This window comes from Acipenser ruthenus, chromosome 6 (assembly GCF_902713425.1).
Source record: "Acipenser ruthenus chromosome 6, fAciRut3.2 maternal haplotype, whole genome shotgun sequence".
NCBI classification, from domain to species: domain Eukaryota; kingdom Metazoa; phylum Chordata; class Actinopteri; order Acipenseriformes; family Acipenseridae; genus Acipenser; species Acipenser ruthenus.
Window position 1 is genome coordinate 19,517,630 of NC_081194.1, and position 17,132 is coordinate 19,534,761.

A 17,132-nucleotide genomic window follows, 5' to 3' on the forward strand; every position below is an offset into this window, starting at 1 on the left:
ATATTTAATTGTCAGAATTAAGTTTCAGTACCCTAATGCATGCTAGAAACCTTAACCTGTTTCCATGCCCCCCTCTATGACATGATCTCACCATTGAAGTGTTGTTCGAGATTGTTGTGGAGGTTGCTTAGAGTTTTGGAAGCCAGCTGGTTCACAGCTTCGTACTTCTTCATTAATTCAGTGACTGTGCAGCCCAACTTCTCCAGCTCACTGGAAGGGTACTTCCTGCACAGACTGTTGAGGTTCTCCCGGGTCGAGTCAATGCTGCTCTGCTGCTTCTGAAGTTCCTTCTGTATCTCCTGTGCAATTAATAACATCTTATACCAGCAAATCAGTCTTTTACATATTCTTTCCCAAAATATCACACAGCATATACACTGTACAGCAGTATTTATACTCTATAGAGTATTCTAGAGAGCACATCAAGTATCATATTAGGATTCTTCTTTTGTAAATTACCATATAAACAGTAAGGCAGGAAACTAATCTAAATATATATTTTCGTATTATTTCTGTTCTCGGTTATATTTGAAATGGAATGTTTCATCATAATATTATTCATGTTATTGTGTTGTGGCATCAATCGTACTTTACATTTATATTCCACTTAAGATATGAAGGAAGGCAGCATGGCAGCAATGGTGTAATGAATGTTGAATTCGTACCTTTACTTTCCGGAGATCCTCTGGGTCGGTGCTATGTGAAGAGGAGGTCAGAGACTGCTCCACATTACTCAGCCAGGCAGTCATTTGAGAAATAAAGCTCTCCAGCTGCTGCTTCTGTGAGCGGAAATCTCTCAGGGTCCCTCTGGCTACTTCAGACATCTCCTGAGCATGGTTAATTTTCTTTCTTAGATCTGCTTCAATTACCTGAAAGAGAAATATTCCTTCTTAGTACAATAAAAAAATGTCAGTACTGCTAGATTCAAACAAGCACAGCTTCTTCTTGCAGAACAGGTGATGAAGACAATTAAGTCTTAGAAGTACCTGCAGCTCTGTGGGAGGCTCCTGGCTCTTTGTTATTTGCTTCAGCTCTGATACCTTTACATTCAGCGTCTTCAGTTTTTGTTCTTTACTCTCCACCTCGGACTGCAAAAAATATACATATTTTTACTTATTAATAAAATGACCCAGGGTGTTCCTCATTGAGGTATTAAGGATTCATTTTTGGTGAGGCCTCAGGGAAAGGTTATCAAGGTAAAGGTTTGCAATAAACACCTCATTATTATATCTTTGTTTCTGGATCTTTGCAGATTTCTGGTGGGAATACATCTGAAACAGGTTCCCTCTTATCATATTAACCTGCAATCTCTACAGCAGGGATTCTCAAACTGGTGGTCAACTGCAGTGAATATTAAATAATGCAAATCTGTATGCATTTATATGATATATCAGCTATGGGTATATTAGGGGGTTTGTGGCCGACATGAATTACCTTGAAGGGGGTTGATCTAAAAAAAGGTTTCATTCTTCCCATTTGAGTTATAGCTTTACCTGAAATTCTACAAGTCGTGACTCCATTCTCTGACTGTTACTGAGGTTGCTTAAATTTTCACTGAGCTCTGAGATCGAACTGTTAGACCACATGTCTATTTCATCGCTAATATTCAGGACATCTTCCCACAATGCCAAGCTGACACTGAGACGTTCAATGTTGTCATCGATTCTTTCAGACACCTGTTTCCAAGAAAAAATATATCAGACTGCTTTGTGCATAACATCAGCCACAACTATTAAACACTGAACATACTAAAAGAAATTTTGACATACTAAAAGAAACTAAAAGTCTTTTTTGAAACGTTTGTCATTGTATTACATTAATTTTTTTTTTAAAAAACAGACATAGTACCATCTCTACCATTGTAGTTACTTTTTCCTGGTCTTTTCACCCCAAATGTGTACACTATTTATTAGATATCTATAAACCTTATATAACCAATTTTAGAATCTTATTGAGTGACATAAACCAGCAGATTATTGCTTCAGTAGTGTTCAATGTTATACCACTCTAAGCTTACATCAAGCCACTGATCCACAATAGCATCCATGTCCTTTCTCACTATCATGGGATCACAGCCTTGGATCTTCTTCAGGTCGTTCAGAAGCTGTTTTGCTTTGCTCGTGAAGTTGTCCAATTCCTCTTGTCCTCCACCCATTTCGTTCTTCACAGCTTCATGCTAGAAAAGAGAGAGATTAAGAGTGTGAGAGAAAGAGAGAGAGAGAGAGATAACCAAATGAGTAGGGGGGTGTGCTGAAATTCAATTTTGACGTTTCTTTTTTTGAAGTGGTTTGTGTTCCACGTCAAAATGTACACATTTGTTTTGTGTATGCTTGCTCACCCTTGATAATGTGCGCCTGATGTCTTCTTGGTCCTTTAGTGCAGATTTGATTTCAGCAACATTTTCTGCACTTTCTATGATTTTGATAATGGTAGATTTCTTGCTCTGATATTCCCTCATGAGATCCACAAGCACACAGCAGTTCTCTTGGCTGCAATTGGGTTGACAGAATACAAGGTGACATATTAGCTGAACACAGTTCATTACAAGGATGTTAACCTTAAATAAACCATACGCACGTTGCCATCCACAGAATGTATGAACGAAAACCATTTCTAATGTGGCATCATGGAAAATACACATGTAACATTATTATTTCAAATGATGAGTCTGGATTGTATTTATTTTTTGCAGTTTCTAAAAAGAAAGCAAACCCATATTTCCAATGGTTTTTGACATCTTTATTCACTTACTTTTCACTGATGAGTGTCTTGGTGTCCTCCCAGGTGACCTCCAGCAGACCTATCTCATTGTCGGCCTCAGCTGCTAATTCAGTGTCCTTCTGGGCCAACTGCTTGGCTTTATCCATTAACCACTGCATCTCGTGCTGATGGGAATTAAACTCATCCTCCAGCTGGTTGAATACTCTTAGCCTTCCAAGGAAAGAAACAAGGTAAGGCAATGTATGTAGATAACAGCTACTTTGTAATGGGGAAAAAAAGCATTATACATGTGTCTGCGTGTGTGTGTGTGTGTGTATGTGTGTGTGTGTGTGTGTGTGTGTGTGAACAGTAGGTTATACCAGCCATATATAGAACATTTTGGGCTAGATTCTAGGAGTCTTATTTTATATATTTTATATCTTTTTTTAAGTGCTAAATCTAGCACAAAATGCTCCCCATATCCTTACAAATTCTCCCTGAGTACAAACTAATCACTACGATCAAGGAAAAGATGTCATATACAGCGAGTTCAGGTGAAACTGTGTTAGGTATGTTCCACTAATCAGAGTTTTTCCTAAAAGCAAAATAGCCTGTCATTAAAAGTGCTCTTCTAATTACTGCAAAATACTGGGTAATGCAAAGTCTAGCAATATTATGACAGAAACCCTGTACCTTTGCTGTAGGGCTACGAGGGTGGGTTCTTTCAGCTCTACTTTGTCAGCCTTTTCCTCAATGTCTTCAATACTCTTTAGCAGCTGCTCCTTGCGTTCCTTGAAGGAGTTCCACAGGGCCCCGATGGCCTCGGCCTCACTTTGTTTGGTGCCAAGGAGGTTCTGAACCATCTCCAGTTCTGCACCCAGGAGATCAGCCAAAGCCCTGCAGGAGGTCCTGTGCTCAGCGCTGTCCTCTCTAATGTGGTACTGAGCTTTGCTGAGGGCTCCATCCAGATTGACAGACAGCGTTTCTAGCTTGTGGATGTCAGGGATGATATCCTTCAGATCCTGCTGCAGGGACTCTGCCTTCCCTTTGTCCCAGTTGCTGGCGGACTCCACGGTCTGCTTCAGCCGATGAAGCACGCTCATCGCAGCTTTGCGGGTCTGCAAGAAAGCCTCCAGGTCCTTCAAGACCTCTTTCCTTCTCTCCACGACCTGTTCTGCCTCCCTGAAGAGCTGGAAGCAGTCCTCCTTCCTGACCTGGAGGGGATGGTGGTCATCGATGATGCAGGCAGAGCACAGGCTGCCCACCTGGTCCTGCAGGCTCTGCTTCTCAGCAGCTTGTTTCTGGATCATGGCGGACTTTTCCTGAATGAAAAACAAATACAAAAATGAAACAAAAAAAAGTCAGATGTGTTTTTAGTTGTGATGGTGGTTTGTACACACCAGTAAGTGTATACATTTTAGTAACACCGGTACACACAAGCAGGTATTTTAATCTCTAGGAAAGGGATACCTTTATTTCACGGAACGCAGGCTGTAGATCTGTTGTGTTCACCTCAGAGGTTGACTGGAGGTCACTAAGGAACTGCTCGATCCAGTAAGAGCACTGGAGCAGACTCTCATCAAACTGCTGGAGCTGGTTAACTTGTGATTGGAGTAGCGAGATCCTTTGAAACAAAAAAAAAACAACAATAATGAACAAACAAATATTAAGGTTAGGTTATTAAAGAACAGCTCTATGCATCAGACAGGGTCTGTACACATTTTAAATTAATTTCATGACATAATAAGTCATTTTTAATAACTTATTAACAAGAGATGTGCAGAATTAAGATTTTCTTTTATTAAGACGACATTTACAATATTTGGCCACCAAGAGGCGCCAATGTATAAATTATCAGTTCAGTTATTAGAAAAATATTATTATTATTATTATTATTATTATTATTATTATTATCTGTCCTAAAATGTGAGCTTAATAATAATAATAATAATAATAATAATAATAATAATAATAATAATAATAATTTGTTGTTCGGTCTGTGTTATGTTAAGAGTGCCAAAGTTGTTAGTTAACTAGCTTGACTTTTCACCCAAAAGGTGGTGCTTATTAGAGTCAATACATTGTATACAAATATGGCCTATGATTTTCCTTCTCAGGCCTAAAACTGCAGTGGTCCATTCTTCTAAACCCACCTCTGTGGTATAACTTGACTCAGAGAGCACCATCTCTTGTCTAGCTGGTCCAGGTCCTGAGTAATTCCCTTCACCTTGCTCTCTGAAGCAGTTGGGAAAAGACATGTTGCTAACTTCATCAGGCTCTTGTAAATTGATTCATGGGAAGAAACCTCTGTCTGCAAATCCTGGAAAAAAAACAGATGCATTGATTTACGAGAAAAGGAGACATTTTATTACATAAACCCAGTTGCTAGAGTCGCGTAGAGGGGTCATGACAAACAAGAAGGTTCAAATACGATTTCAATTATATTTAGCAGCATTGCCATGGCACCATAAAAGTTCCCAACCGATACCCAACTTCTTGTGTGTTAATTTAGGTAAATGAAACTGCAAGTGCATTTCAAAGATGTCATTTACCTGTAAGTTCTGCACTTCACTTTGCAGTTTGGCTCGGTCAGCCGAAATGTACTGGGCCTGTGAGTTGGCTGCTGTCTCACATCTCTCTAGCCAGGACACAAAGGTAGACTCTTCTTTTTCATATCTGTATAATACACAGAAAACACAACACTGTTTCATTAGCAAAGCTCTGGGGGCAGGGAAGGGGAGTAGAGGTAAAGTCGTACTTGTATACAGTAAACCTGGTGTTTATAAATGTTATAAAACACAATCACTTATTTACTCCTAACAGTTAAGGCTGTGGTTAACAGTACTTAAACTGCATTTTTCTCCAATAAAAACGGTAATTTATTTTAACACACAGCGTTTTTTAATTAGCTAAGTCTTCTTCCTGGCCTAGCCTAAGTGGACACTGAATTTGTATTTATGTAATGTTAAGGAGTTGTCCGCTCACTTTTGCCACAGGGCCAGCAGGTTCTCCAGTTCGGTTTGCTTGTCCTTGGCTTTCTGAAGCCCCTTCTCATAGCGCTGCTGTAAGAACACCACCTCCTGCTCCGCTGGTTCTCTGTCGCTGACTTTACGAGCCCCGGCTGAGAGGGACGCCAGGGTGCTCTTCAGCTGCTCCACAGCCTGAATCACATCCTGTTGGAAACACAAAAGCACTGGCTTGAGGGAAATACCACAGATCTCCTGACTCGAACGTGCATCACATACATCAGCCTATACCAGTCCTGAATGGGTATTATACACTGGGTTTAATCCTTACAGGGCCTCATTCACTAAACAGCGGTAATGTGTTTTGCATGCAGTCCGCCCCTTTACTGCGTGCTTTGAACACCTGCTGTATTCATTAACTAGTGGTAGGCAACCTAGTGCGTGGAAATAGTACAGTGTTCGAATCATTTAAATATAATGAATAATGTTAATGGGTGGAAATGTATGCAAATTACATCACAAAATACCGCGAGGGAGGTATCTGATACGCAAACCATACTCAAGGGTGCTAACTTTACTAGGTGCCTCAGCGTGTGTTAAAAGTACCGCATATTAAAACCAGGCGGTGTCACAGAAGCAGCAGAAGAGCTGCACAGGAGAGCAAGAAGAAGGGGAGAGAGTATTTCGGACCAGGCAGATGTTACTAGGGCTGTGTGAGGAGGAGGTAATAACTAGAAACAGATTGAGCACAGAAATCATAGCCTTATATGAGGAGATCAAATCTGATCTAGAGCCACTTACAGATAGGAGTCATGCAGGGCCAGGTCTAGTGAAATCTGATCTAGAGCCACTTACAGATAGCAAACTACATTATTTAGTATCTGGGTCATTTCAGACAACTGTGTCAGCAATTGGTGGGAATATAAAAAATACTGAAGCTACTACAAATAAAAAAAAACAACCTTTGCAATAAACACATCAATAACAAAGCCCTTCTTTATATGTACTTTTGTTATCTTCGGCATTGGTCATCAGATAGCTGATTGCTTTAGCCTAGATTGCAATAAGATGCAATTCACTGTACACTAGCGTTCACGTTTGTACCAAAATATGTATTAAATTAGTGTAGCTGTATTATTGCTCCCATCTACTGACAACACTAGGCTTCAGAAAATTGATATATTATAACCACATTCTACTTGTGAGAGCCTTGTGCTGTCACTGGGATTCGGATTCAGGTATTTCTTCTTGTTATTATTATTATTATTATTATTATTATTATTATTATTATTATTATTATTATTATTATTATATTACAATAATATGTAGTGGGAGTGGGAAAAGCAGTGAGTAAAAAAGCAGTGTACTAAACAGTTTGAATGGATCATTTTTATATCATTACCCTAAAGTGCTGGTATTTTTGCTTCATTAGTAGACTATAAAGATCAGATTTGCTGAAGCTACGGTTCTGTAGGAAAATTTGTACATGTATATATGCGCGTGTGTGTATATCCTTCGGATGGGATGTGTGACTCTGCAGCAGCAGTTTTATAGATAAACCACTAGCCTCTGTCACTTTGGATAAAAGCATCTGCTAAATGACTAATAATAATAGGATTATAATAAATATATATGCAGTCCAAAATGTTTAGCAAATAATACAATGATAGCACACAGCGCTTTCTTATGGAATGTTGATTTCTGAGACCAAATGAGGCAGGCTGTTCTTTCAGTGTTTTAACACAACCTGGAAACCCAGTTTAAGAAACATGAGGCTGTGTGGTCCAGTGGTTAAAGAAAAGGGCTTGTAACCAGGAGGTTCCCGGTTCAAATCCCACCTCAGCCACTGACTCATTGTGTGACCCTGCGCAAGTCACTTAACCTCCTTGTGCTCCGTCTTTCGGGTGAGATGTAGTTGTAAGTGACTGTGCAGCTGATGCATAGTTCACACACCCTAGTCTCTGTAAGTCGCCTTGGATAAAGGCGTCTGCTAAATAAACAAATAATAATAATAAAAGAAAGCTGTACGATATGAGCAGGCCAAATGTTGTACTCAGACACAAACATTTTAATATACCCTCACGTATTTTAATATTAATTAGGTTATTTGCATTTGGAACGAGAATTTCTCTGGCTAAAACAAAAAATACATGGAAAAACACACAACCTGAAAGTACTACCAAAATAGAGTGAGAAAAAAAGAGAGACTTATTTTTCTTTTTCCATGGAAATTGCCCCATGGACAGAACAAAGACCTGGGACCCGGTTTTCACTGTGGGAATTACCCACATCATAGATTTACTATAGCGTGGGAAATATGGCAATTTGCATACAGTTGCCTATATAGAGACACACCGACGTGAGACGCGTTAAAACAATCCTAGTGCATTACTGTATTGTACCTGTGACTAAACAACTTTTTAATCAGTAACAAATAATTTTTGGTTTAAAATACTATGCATGTGAGCATTCCTCTTACGTATACTGTACTGTTCAACCAATTTCTTACCATGTGTTCTTGAAGCACTTTGTACGTCTCTGTTACTGATGAACAAGAGCTGATAGGGCAAGCCAGCTTCTCTTCAAGATTTGCCAAAGTCTGTTGAGCCTAAAAAAGGGACATTGCATGTTACCCTTAAAAAAACACATACCCTCAAACACATGAACATCCAAATTATTAAAATAACATCTGTACTGTATGCATATTTATGTTCACGGTACTAACGCCTGCATTTTCCACCTTCATTTAGTCTGCGGGTTTCAATACTTCATTTTACATTGATCATAATGGACCCACTGAATTAAAATAATAATACTAAAAATAACAGAAGTGCTAAATAAGGCCATTTTGTTACGCTGGACAGCAAATTTTTGCCGAGTCATCATAAGCAAAAAATTAAAAAACACATACAAAACATAAACAACATATACGTTTCTGTTTTTATACTTTTATAAATAGGACATTTGATAAAAAAAAAAAAGCCAAATATCGATACCTACTGTATATAACTATAACAACACTTGTAAGTACCTGTTTGAGACTGTCCTGGAATTTGTGCTGGTGAGAGGCGTTCTCCTGCAGCACCCGCTCCAGATGTTGGGTATGTTCTTTAAGCTCGTCCCAGTGTCGGCTGATCTGCGTCAGCCTGGCTTTTATACGAGCTGCTTCTCCAGAGGAAACAAACTGGCCCAAGGCCTGGGACTCCTCCTCCAGGGACCGGATTGCCTTCATCTTCTCTTCTAGTTCTTTACCGAGAGCCTGGAATTGCAAGCATCTTTGAATTAAATTCTCAACTTCAAATAAACATAAATGAGTCACAGGTTGGATAAAATGACCTCATATTAGGCAGTTTGGAATGACTCTTTTTAATAATAAACTACACAACCTCAATATGACACACTACATTGACATATCATAGTGCTGTGTAGTATAAATATCTCATTGCTACACATCTTTAGTCAAGAAGTAGAAATCTGTGAAACATAAAGCTTAGCTTGTTCAACTCATTATTTTAGAGGTTTCACATTTTGTTATGTTTAGTATTCATAAAGGTGTACCTTAACTTTGCTGATCTGAAGTTCAAGTGGCAATGAGGAAGAATTCACATCATCAAGCTCCTTCTCTTTTTCAGAAATCCAACAAGAAAGAGCTTCAAAGTCATTGCCAAACTGTTTCCATTTGTTGTTCACCATTTCCATTTGTTTAACACTGAAGAAAAAAAAAGATCAATAAAACATGTACAACAAATATACTTGTGTCAACGTTAATCACAAACTAAATGGGGTCTACTACAAAAATAAGAAAATATTCAACAAAACACGATTCAGGTCATTATTAAGTAATCAATATTTAACACACACACAATTACAACACTTACTCTTTCTTCAGACTGTTTTCAACTTTATTCACTTGCTCTTTGATGCTTGTTGCTTGCTGCTGGAGTAAAGTCTTGTTCTTGGGTCCCAGTTTTATTTCTGTAGATTTCTTCACAAGGACATCTGCTTGAGCTACCTGGATCTCATTAACCTGTATCAGTTCCTGGATACACAAATTCAATAAGGGGAGTTTTGGAGCTTGAACTAAATCCAAAAATCTATGTTTTAAAAAGTTTGCTTTCAAGAACTATTTAGAAAAATATCATTTTATTTTCCAAACAAATACATATATACTATTTGGTGTCTGACTTTGGTGTACATTGACTTACAATATTGTTGTACAGAATGTTGCCTTTAAATTGTGGATACAAAAACTTCTGAATCGCTATTAAAATCTGCATTTTATATAAAATTTCCATCCCATATTGTTAGCACCATGCTGTCCCACTCCTGAAGTTCTGTCTCTATAATAGTTAACATCAACCACAAAAAGCTCTAAGGTTCTACCAAGTAGAAAACATGCAGAACATTCATTCAACGCGAACCTTGGTTTGCTCCAGCTCAGCAGAAAGACTTTCCAGACTGCTAAAAGTCAAATCCCGCTCCAGATTAGAACCAGCCCTCTTCAGAAATTCCACCACTGCTTCCTTTTCTGTGTCAAACTGCTGCCACTCGGACAGGGTCGTCTGTGTTGGGATAAAAACAAAAGCATACAGTCGTATACAGCACTGACGATACCTGGTAGAGCTGAGCTGAAACTCATTGGTTTTAAATAATAAAACATGTTTTGAACATTTGACAGTTGCAGGGTTTACTTTCTATACAGATGAGGTTCCTAAAATCATCTCACATAAAGCAAAATGCAAGATTCTGTAGTCAATTAATATTCCATTTAGGATCTATATATTCTGCAAACATCTTAGACATGTTGCATTTTTCTACTCTGAAGCATCATGAGCATCAACAATTTACTCAAAGCCTCCACTTGTGTTTTCTACTATTATACAACCTTGACTTGCATAAAGAAGGAAAAACATTAAGTGAAATAGCTCGCATCACTCGATTTTCAAGGTGTGGTATCCGAAGCATAATCAACAATTACAGAGAAACATCATCTGTAATTGACAAACCCAGGACTGGAAGACCCAAAAAGCTGTCTAACAAGAATGAGGAATACTTGAAGATAATATCCTTAAGGAATAGAAAGAAGACAAGTGTTGAATTGACAACAGAACTGGCAGAATTACAGATGATGTTTCTCTGTACTTGTTGATTATGCTTCGGATACCACACCTTGAAAATCAAGTGATGCGAGCTATTTCACGCAATGTTTTTCCTTCTTTATGCAAGTCAAGGTTGTTATAATAGTAGAATATACTAGTGGAGGCTTTCTGTTGATGCTCATAATGCATTCGAGTAGAAAAATGCAACATGTCTAAGACTTTTGCACAGCAGTGTTACAGTTGTAGTAAGGTTTACATACACCAATGGAAAATTTATAATTTCTAGGAATTTCTCAAAAACAAAGAATTTTAGGAAAAATCTTTTGTCGCAAAAGTTTTGCTTTTGTGGATGAGGAAAAAAAGTTACAAGAAATAGATGTCTACAATTATTTATTTCAGCAATTTTTTTTAGCAAAACTCAAAAAATGCTGGTGACAATCATTACATATCGGAGCCAGGTGAATCTCACCCTGGCTCCCTCCTATGGCATTCTGGGGGATGTACTTTTGGCCCCTCTTGGACTACATCTTCCTCCCCCTAGTCTGCCACTACATATATATATATATATATATATATATATATATATATATATATATATATATATATATATTACAAATATATACATATCATTATTTCTAATCATACGTAGTGTAACTGCAGTATCTGAATGACAAATGTTCCAGGTCTTGTATACACCAGTAGGAATTAAGTTGTTTACAATTTCTTAACAATGATTTATTCTACTATCATCTCTCGCTGACCTGGGGATCTCTGGCACTGCTCTGGCCTGGTTCTCCTCCAACCTCTCCAACCGCACTTACCAGGTAACCTGGCGTGAAGCAACCTCCACACCTCACCCTCTCTTAACTGGAGTCCCCCAAGGGTCACTCTACACCCGCTCCCTGGGCCCCCTCATCGCATCCTATGGTTTCTCATACCATTTCTATGCTGATGATGCTCAGATTTTCCTCTCCTTCCCCACCTCTGACTCCACCATCTCCTCCCGTATGTCTACCTGTCTGTCTGCTATTTCCTCCTGGATGCACTCGCATCACCTCAAACTCAACCTCTCTAAATCTGACCTCCTTTTCTTTCCCTCCTCCTTCCCCTCCTCTGATCTCTCTATCTCTGTTCCTCTGGAATCTACCACACTCTCTCCCTTCCTCCGCTAAGAACCCTGCCTCTCTTATTCCCAGCACATCTCCACTCTGGCACGCACTTGCCGATTCTTCCTGAGCAACATCCGAAGAATCCGACCCTTCCTCACCAACTATGCTACCCAGCTCCTGGTCCAGGCCCTGGTACTCTCCCGCCTAGACTACTGCAACTCCCTCCTGGCTGGCCTCCCTGCGTCCGCCACCCGTCCGCTCCAGCTCATCCAGAACTCTGCTGCCCGCCTGGTGTTCTCTCTGCCTCGCTTCGCCCACGCTACTCCACTACTCCGCTCGCTCCACTGGCTCCCGATCACCGCTCGCATCCAGTTCAAGACTCTTGTACTAGCCTACAGATGCCTTGACCAGTCTGCACCCAGCTACCTCCAGACCCTCATCTCTCCCTACACCCCCACTCGACCTCTCCGCTCCGCCTGCACTAGAAGACTAGCTCTACCACCGCTACGCTCCCCTGCCTCCAAAGCCCGCTCCTTCTCCACCCTTGCTCCACAGTGGCGGAATGACCTTCCTACAGATGTCAGGACTGCCCAGTCCCTGACCACATTCCGGCGCCTCCTTAAGACTCACCTCTTCAAAGAGCACCTGTAGAACTCCTCTGTTTGTATCCTGGGACACTATCACCCTTCATGTAAATGTGCTTTATTTTGCTCTTATCAGCCCCTATTTTACTGCATTTAATCCTGTACTTCAGAATACTGTAATCTGCCAAGTTTTTAACCTGTAGTACTTTGTATTTAATCACATCCTGATGTAACTATCACTATTTAATCATATCCTGATGTAACTATCACTATTACCTGCTGTATTATTGAATTGTGGTTTGTCAAACTTGTACTTTACTTGAACAAAAGTTATTGTATTTCTTGCTCTTATTGTATTACTTGTATTGTAACGCTTGAAATGTTTTTGCTTACGATTGTAAGTCGCCCTGGATAAGGGCGTCTGCTAAGAAATAAATAATAATAAATAATAATAATTTGCATACGATTGTAAGTCACCCTGGATAAGGGCGTCTGCTAAGAAATAAATAATAATAATAATAATAATTTCACAAAATGTTAATATTATTTCACAGCATTGATATTAACAGCATGGGAATGTTTACAAGTCAAACTGCGGTGAGTCTAGAATGAATTGTTTCCTTGAAACAATATTTTCCACCTTAATCACTGAAAGTATCCTATAGTATATTTGTCACATGAAAGTAAAGACTCTCCTGCACATCAATAAGCTCATCTCCATGTTTTCACATTAAATACATAAGCTGAAAATTGAAAGTTGAAATCACTCTCACCTGAAGGCTCTTCTCCTGCGTTTCCATGCTTTGCTCCATTTTAGTCAAAGCGCTCTCCAGATTTTGTAAATCGGGCTGCAGTGAACTGGCCAGTCCTTCCTCAGCCTGCAGCTGCTGGCCACGTGCTATCTGCTGCTGCACATCACTACTTCTCGCTCTCAGTCTCTTCAACTGTTGCTGTAGTCATTAATAAATAACAGTTGGCATATGTAATTCACAAATACTGATAGGTCTTTATATGGGATAATGTTTGACAGTTTCAAGTCTTCAACATTATAAGGGGCAAGGAGGAGTTAGGTAGTGAAGAAGTGGGTGACCAAAGCAGCACCGACCACTCTTTACTGATGTTTTACCAGGTAGCAATAATCATTGCATGAGGAGGGAGAAGCTATAGTAGGTGTGCAATCTAAGACTTGTACCAGTAGAATTCTAACTGAATTGAGACCACGAGGTAGAGCACAGCTACCCTGTCACTCAGTGAGATCAAAGAGGCAATGCTCTTACTTCTCTGAAAAGCAATTCTTACTGCTGCTATTTTTATGCTATTAAATCAGTTAACTCAGTGACGGCTGCCTAGATAAGATTTCTTTAATCTATTTCTTTTATCTAATTAAACTGGAGAGACGGTAGGGAGTCAGGTTCACAGTTTTGTTCTGCCTATCACATAGCAGATGCATACAAGATTATCAAAATGCTGTCCACTTTGCACAGCGCCTCCACCTGGTGAATCAGAAGAAGTTGCTGAGCCTCTTGCACGCTCTCTGAGTCCAGGATCTTGTCGGCCTCGGCCTGTGCTTCCTTCTGTCCTTGAACAAGCTCCTCCAGGGTCCTCTTCACTTCCTCTTTGAACTGGACACAGTCACCCACAGTCGACACCACCTTCTCAGTCTGAGAAGCACACAGGGCAAGGCAAAGATGATTACACAAAGAGGATACTACCTTTTTGTTTGCATCATGGACCGTGTATTTTAATATTTGGAGTAAGATATAAGGTGAGACATACAAACTACGGTAAATATACACACGCACACACACACACACACACACACACTAATGTGTTTGGAATCTTAAATTAATCAACCACTAGCTCACCTCAGCAAGTGAAGCTAGAAGTCCCTTGAAGTCACTGGAGAGCTTTGTCAATGCTCCTTCCTGCCTCTTTGCTTCATTCTCAGAAGAAACCTCTATTAGCGTGGAGAGTCTGGACTTGAGCCAGCTGAGGCTGCCCTCCTTTTTCTCAGCATCTTCTCGCACTTCCTACAAGAAAAGAACATGAGTCAAGCTTTGAACTTCTGTATTTATAACATGGGCTGTTTAATGCAAAATAAGAGCTGTGGTCTGTATCAATAGGCCTTATTCACAAAGCTTTAATTCATGACTTAAAGTCTGTTTTTATGAATACAGTTTGAGAGTTATTATCTGGAAAAGAAAAAAAAATATGTAACCACAATGTGGCAGCCATATTACATTGCAGGTTTATAGTTATAAATACAGCTCAATACATACTTTTTTTGCAAATTGTAAGTGTGCATAAATGTATTTCTACTGAACAAGAAAATTACATTTCAGAGGCTCAGCATGGATAAGTACTTGAACAAGACTATTGCATCTCAGAGTACTGAATCTTATTAACAACAACATGAGCTGGAGAAGGTACTGAAAGTGTGCCAACCACAGATTATGCCCAGTACTAATGAAAAACAAATCAGTCAAGAAACAAAAAAGCTAAGCAACAGCGAAATCAGAGCCAGGAAATGAAACAGAAGGGTAACTGTATTTACCTCTATTGTGGATTTGACTTGTCCATACTTGCTGGGATCATTGGCTCTATTTTTCAACAGGCTTAGTTGACTTTCCTTTGCTGAAAGCCAAGCTGCGAGCTCAGAAAATCTGCACAAAAAACAACAAAAAATATTTGGGCACCGCCATAACTACTGGAATAATTTACTGCAATCGTACCCGTCCTGTTCAACATTAGTAGAGCAGAGAGTATTAGCTGTGTTACACAACCACTTTGAAAGACTTAAAAAGAAATATGAATTGAACGTGGTTCACTTGCCTGGTGTTAAACTCCTCCCACTTGTCTGGATGCTGTTGCAGTTTCTGGTAGGTGCTGTCAATCTGGGACTTCACATCTGTCAAAGCTTTCTTGCAGCTCTCCACAGTCTTGCAGGCCGGGTCCTTCTCCGGGAGTTTCTGACAGAGTTCATCGATCAGCTGGAGCCTCTTCTCACAAAGCTGCTGGTGCCTCCTGTCCCCAAAGAAAGCCTGCACACAACAAGGTTAAGATCAGGTTTAATAGCTGATTAATTCAAGAGGATTCAAAGTGGGTACACACATTTAATGAGCAGCATTATCCACTTCATATTTAACCTGCGGAAATCTGGATTCAAGAGCTGTACCAGGTACCAAGGGGGAAACCAGACCCTATTAAAAAAAAATATATATCTTCAAATGTCATTTTACCAAGTTTATTTTTTCATGATTTGGGTTTTATAGATATATATTTTTTCATATGACCTGGGAGTGTTTTAAACGCTTCTGAAAATCCCAGCTCCTTTTCCAAGTCGAACTTCTTATTTCTCTTCCATTTTTTAATTCTAGAAATGCTACTGTATACATTTCTGCAATGGAACTTAAACGACTGCAGATGTCATTGAAAGGGTAAGGTAAAGTGAAAAAAAACAGTTAAAATATCATTTGAAGCAACTTGCTCTTTATGAATAAATAAGAGACCTTGAATAAAATTCCTCAAAGGGTCTACAGTGCCAGCGCTCACCCTGTGCTCTTTGATGAGCTGCTCGCTGCAGACAGCAGAGAGAGCCTTGTTCTCTCGAACCAGTTCCGCTGTGCACTCCTCCAGGGTGCCCTGCAGTCTGTTCTCTTCAACTTCAATCTTCAGATGCAGCAAGTGGTAAGGGGCTTCAGCCTGGATGTCCTGCAGTTCGAGAAAAAAACATCATGATCTCTTACTAGAGCTAGTCTAAAATGATCAAGGGATCCCAGAAAATTCTGTAATCATCACTGTAAACACTGTTCCTGATGTTGCAACAGAATATACGTCATAATTATAAATTCTAAAATAAATCTTGATAATTGCAATCACATACAGAACATCCTTTTAATGGCATTTTCATATTAAGGCAAACAAGTTAAATGACTCATTTTATTCCCTTTATTTATTTATTTATTTTCTATTCACTTCTAATTGGCAAAAGGAATGGAATGCAAATATGCATTTTATTCTAATGCAGCTACTGGGTTAAGCACACTCTTGAATGTCACTGGACTGACCTTCCATTGTTTGTGCAGTTTCTTGACTGTTTCTTGCATGCTCTGCTGTTCCTGTTCAGGCAGAATATCAGTCAGCTCATCACAGGCCTTCAGAAATGCATTCAGGACCCTCTGATCCAACTGGCCAAAGAATTCCTGCAAAGGTAAAAACAGGAATTGAAGCCAGGCAACTAAGGCAAAGATGTATTTTGCTCTATTAACGTGCCTCACAGAAAGGCCTACCTAGATGTAACCCACGATTGAATATTTTGTAATTACTAAGACTAGCTTTGGTCATGTAGGTTGGTTACTTTACTTTAGTTACATTTAAAAATATCCCTTTTTCCTTGGTTACATTAAGCGCCTGCATTCAGTTTTCTTTTTCCCCACACTGTCCTCATACAGTATGCATGCTTACTCAGCTACTTGGAAGAATAAGCGATGATTCTGGTTTCTATAACAACAGAAACCGACAGGCAGGTGCAAGTACCACAGGAGTATACTACTAACAGATGTTCAAAGCAAGAAAGATGGTGCACAGAAGCAGCACATAACTGACTTATTCACATTAATGACCAAAGCACTTAATAGCTACTACATGGCACATTGAGTGTATATGGCAGATCGC

At 39.5% G+C, this 17,132-nt stretch overlaps 1 protein-coding gene across 8 annotated transcripts in view; it reads right to left on the reverse strand.

Moving 5' to 3' along the window:
* Positions 1-17,132, reverse strand: part of syne1a (spectrin repeat containing, nuclear envelope 1a) — a 179,149-nt gene that overhangs the window by 100,140 nt on the left and 61,877 nt on the right. For all 8 annotated transcript variants that reach the window (XM_059025182.1, XM_034017823.3, XM_034017822.3 and 5 more), the window contains 24 exons: positions 16,526-16,660; positions 16,011-16,169; positions 15,291-15,499; positions 15,013-15,121; positions 14,324-14,488; positions 13,952-14,119; positions 13,232-13,408; positions 10,088-10,228; positions 9,545-9,705; positions 9,225-9,375; positions 8,698-8,925; positions 8,176-8,274; positions 5,686-5,873; positions 5,253-5,376; positions 4,854-5,020; positions 4,171-4,324; positions 3,394-4,022; positions 2,752-2,931; positions 2,339-2,489; positions 2,018-2,176; positions 1,494-1,676; positions 987-1,088; positions 666-869; positions 92-299 (listed from right to left, as the gene is read on the reverse strand). In XM_059025182.1, coding sequence (XP_058881165.1) covers positions 92-299; positions 666-869; positions 987-1,088; positions 1,494-1,676; positions 2,018-2,176; positions 2,339-2,489; positions 2,752-2,931; positions 3,394-4,022; positions 4,171-4,324; positions 4,854-5,020; positions 5,253-5,376; positions 5,686-5,873; positions 8,176-8,274; positions 8,698-8,925; positions 9,225-9,375; positions 9,545-9,705; positions 10,088-10,228; positions 13,232-13,408; positions 13,952-14,119; positions 14,324-14,488; positions 15,013-15,121; positions 15,291-15,499; positions 16,011-16,169; positions 16,526-16,660 — 4,351 coding nt within the window. The remainder of the gene's footprint in view (positions 1-91; positions 300-665; positions 870-986; positions 1,089-1,493; positions 1,677-2,017; positions 2,177-2,338; positions 2,490-2,751; positions 2,932-3,393; positions 4,023-4,170; positions 4,325-4,853; positions 5,021-5,252; positions 5,377-5,685; positions 5,874-8,175; positions 8,275-8,697; positions 8,926-9,224; positions 9,376-9,544; positions 9,706-10,087; positions 10,229-13,231; positions 13,409-13,951; positions 14,120-14,323; positions 14,489-15,012; positions 15,122-15,290; positions 15,500-16,010; positions 16,170-16,525; positions 16,661-17,132) is intronic.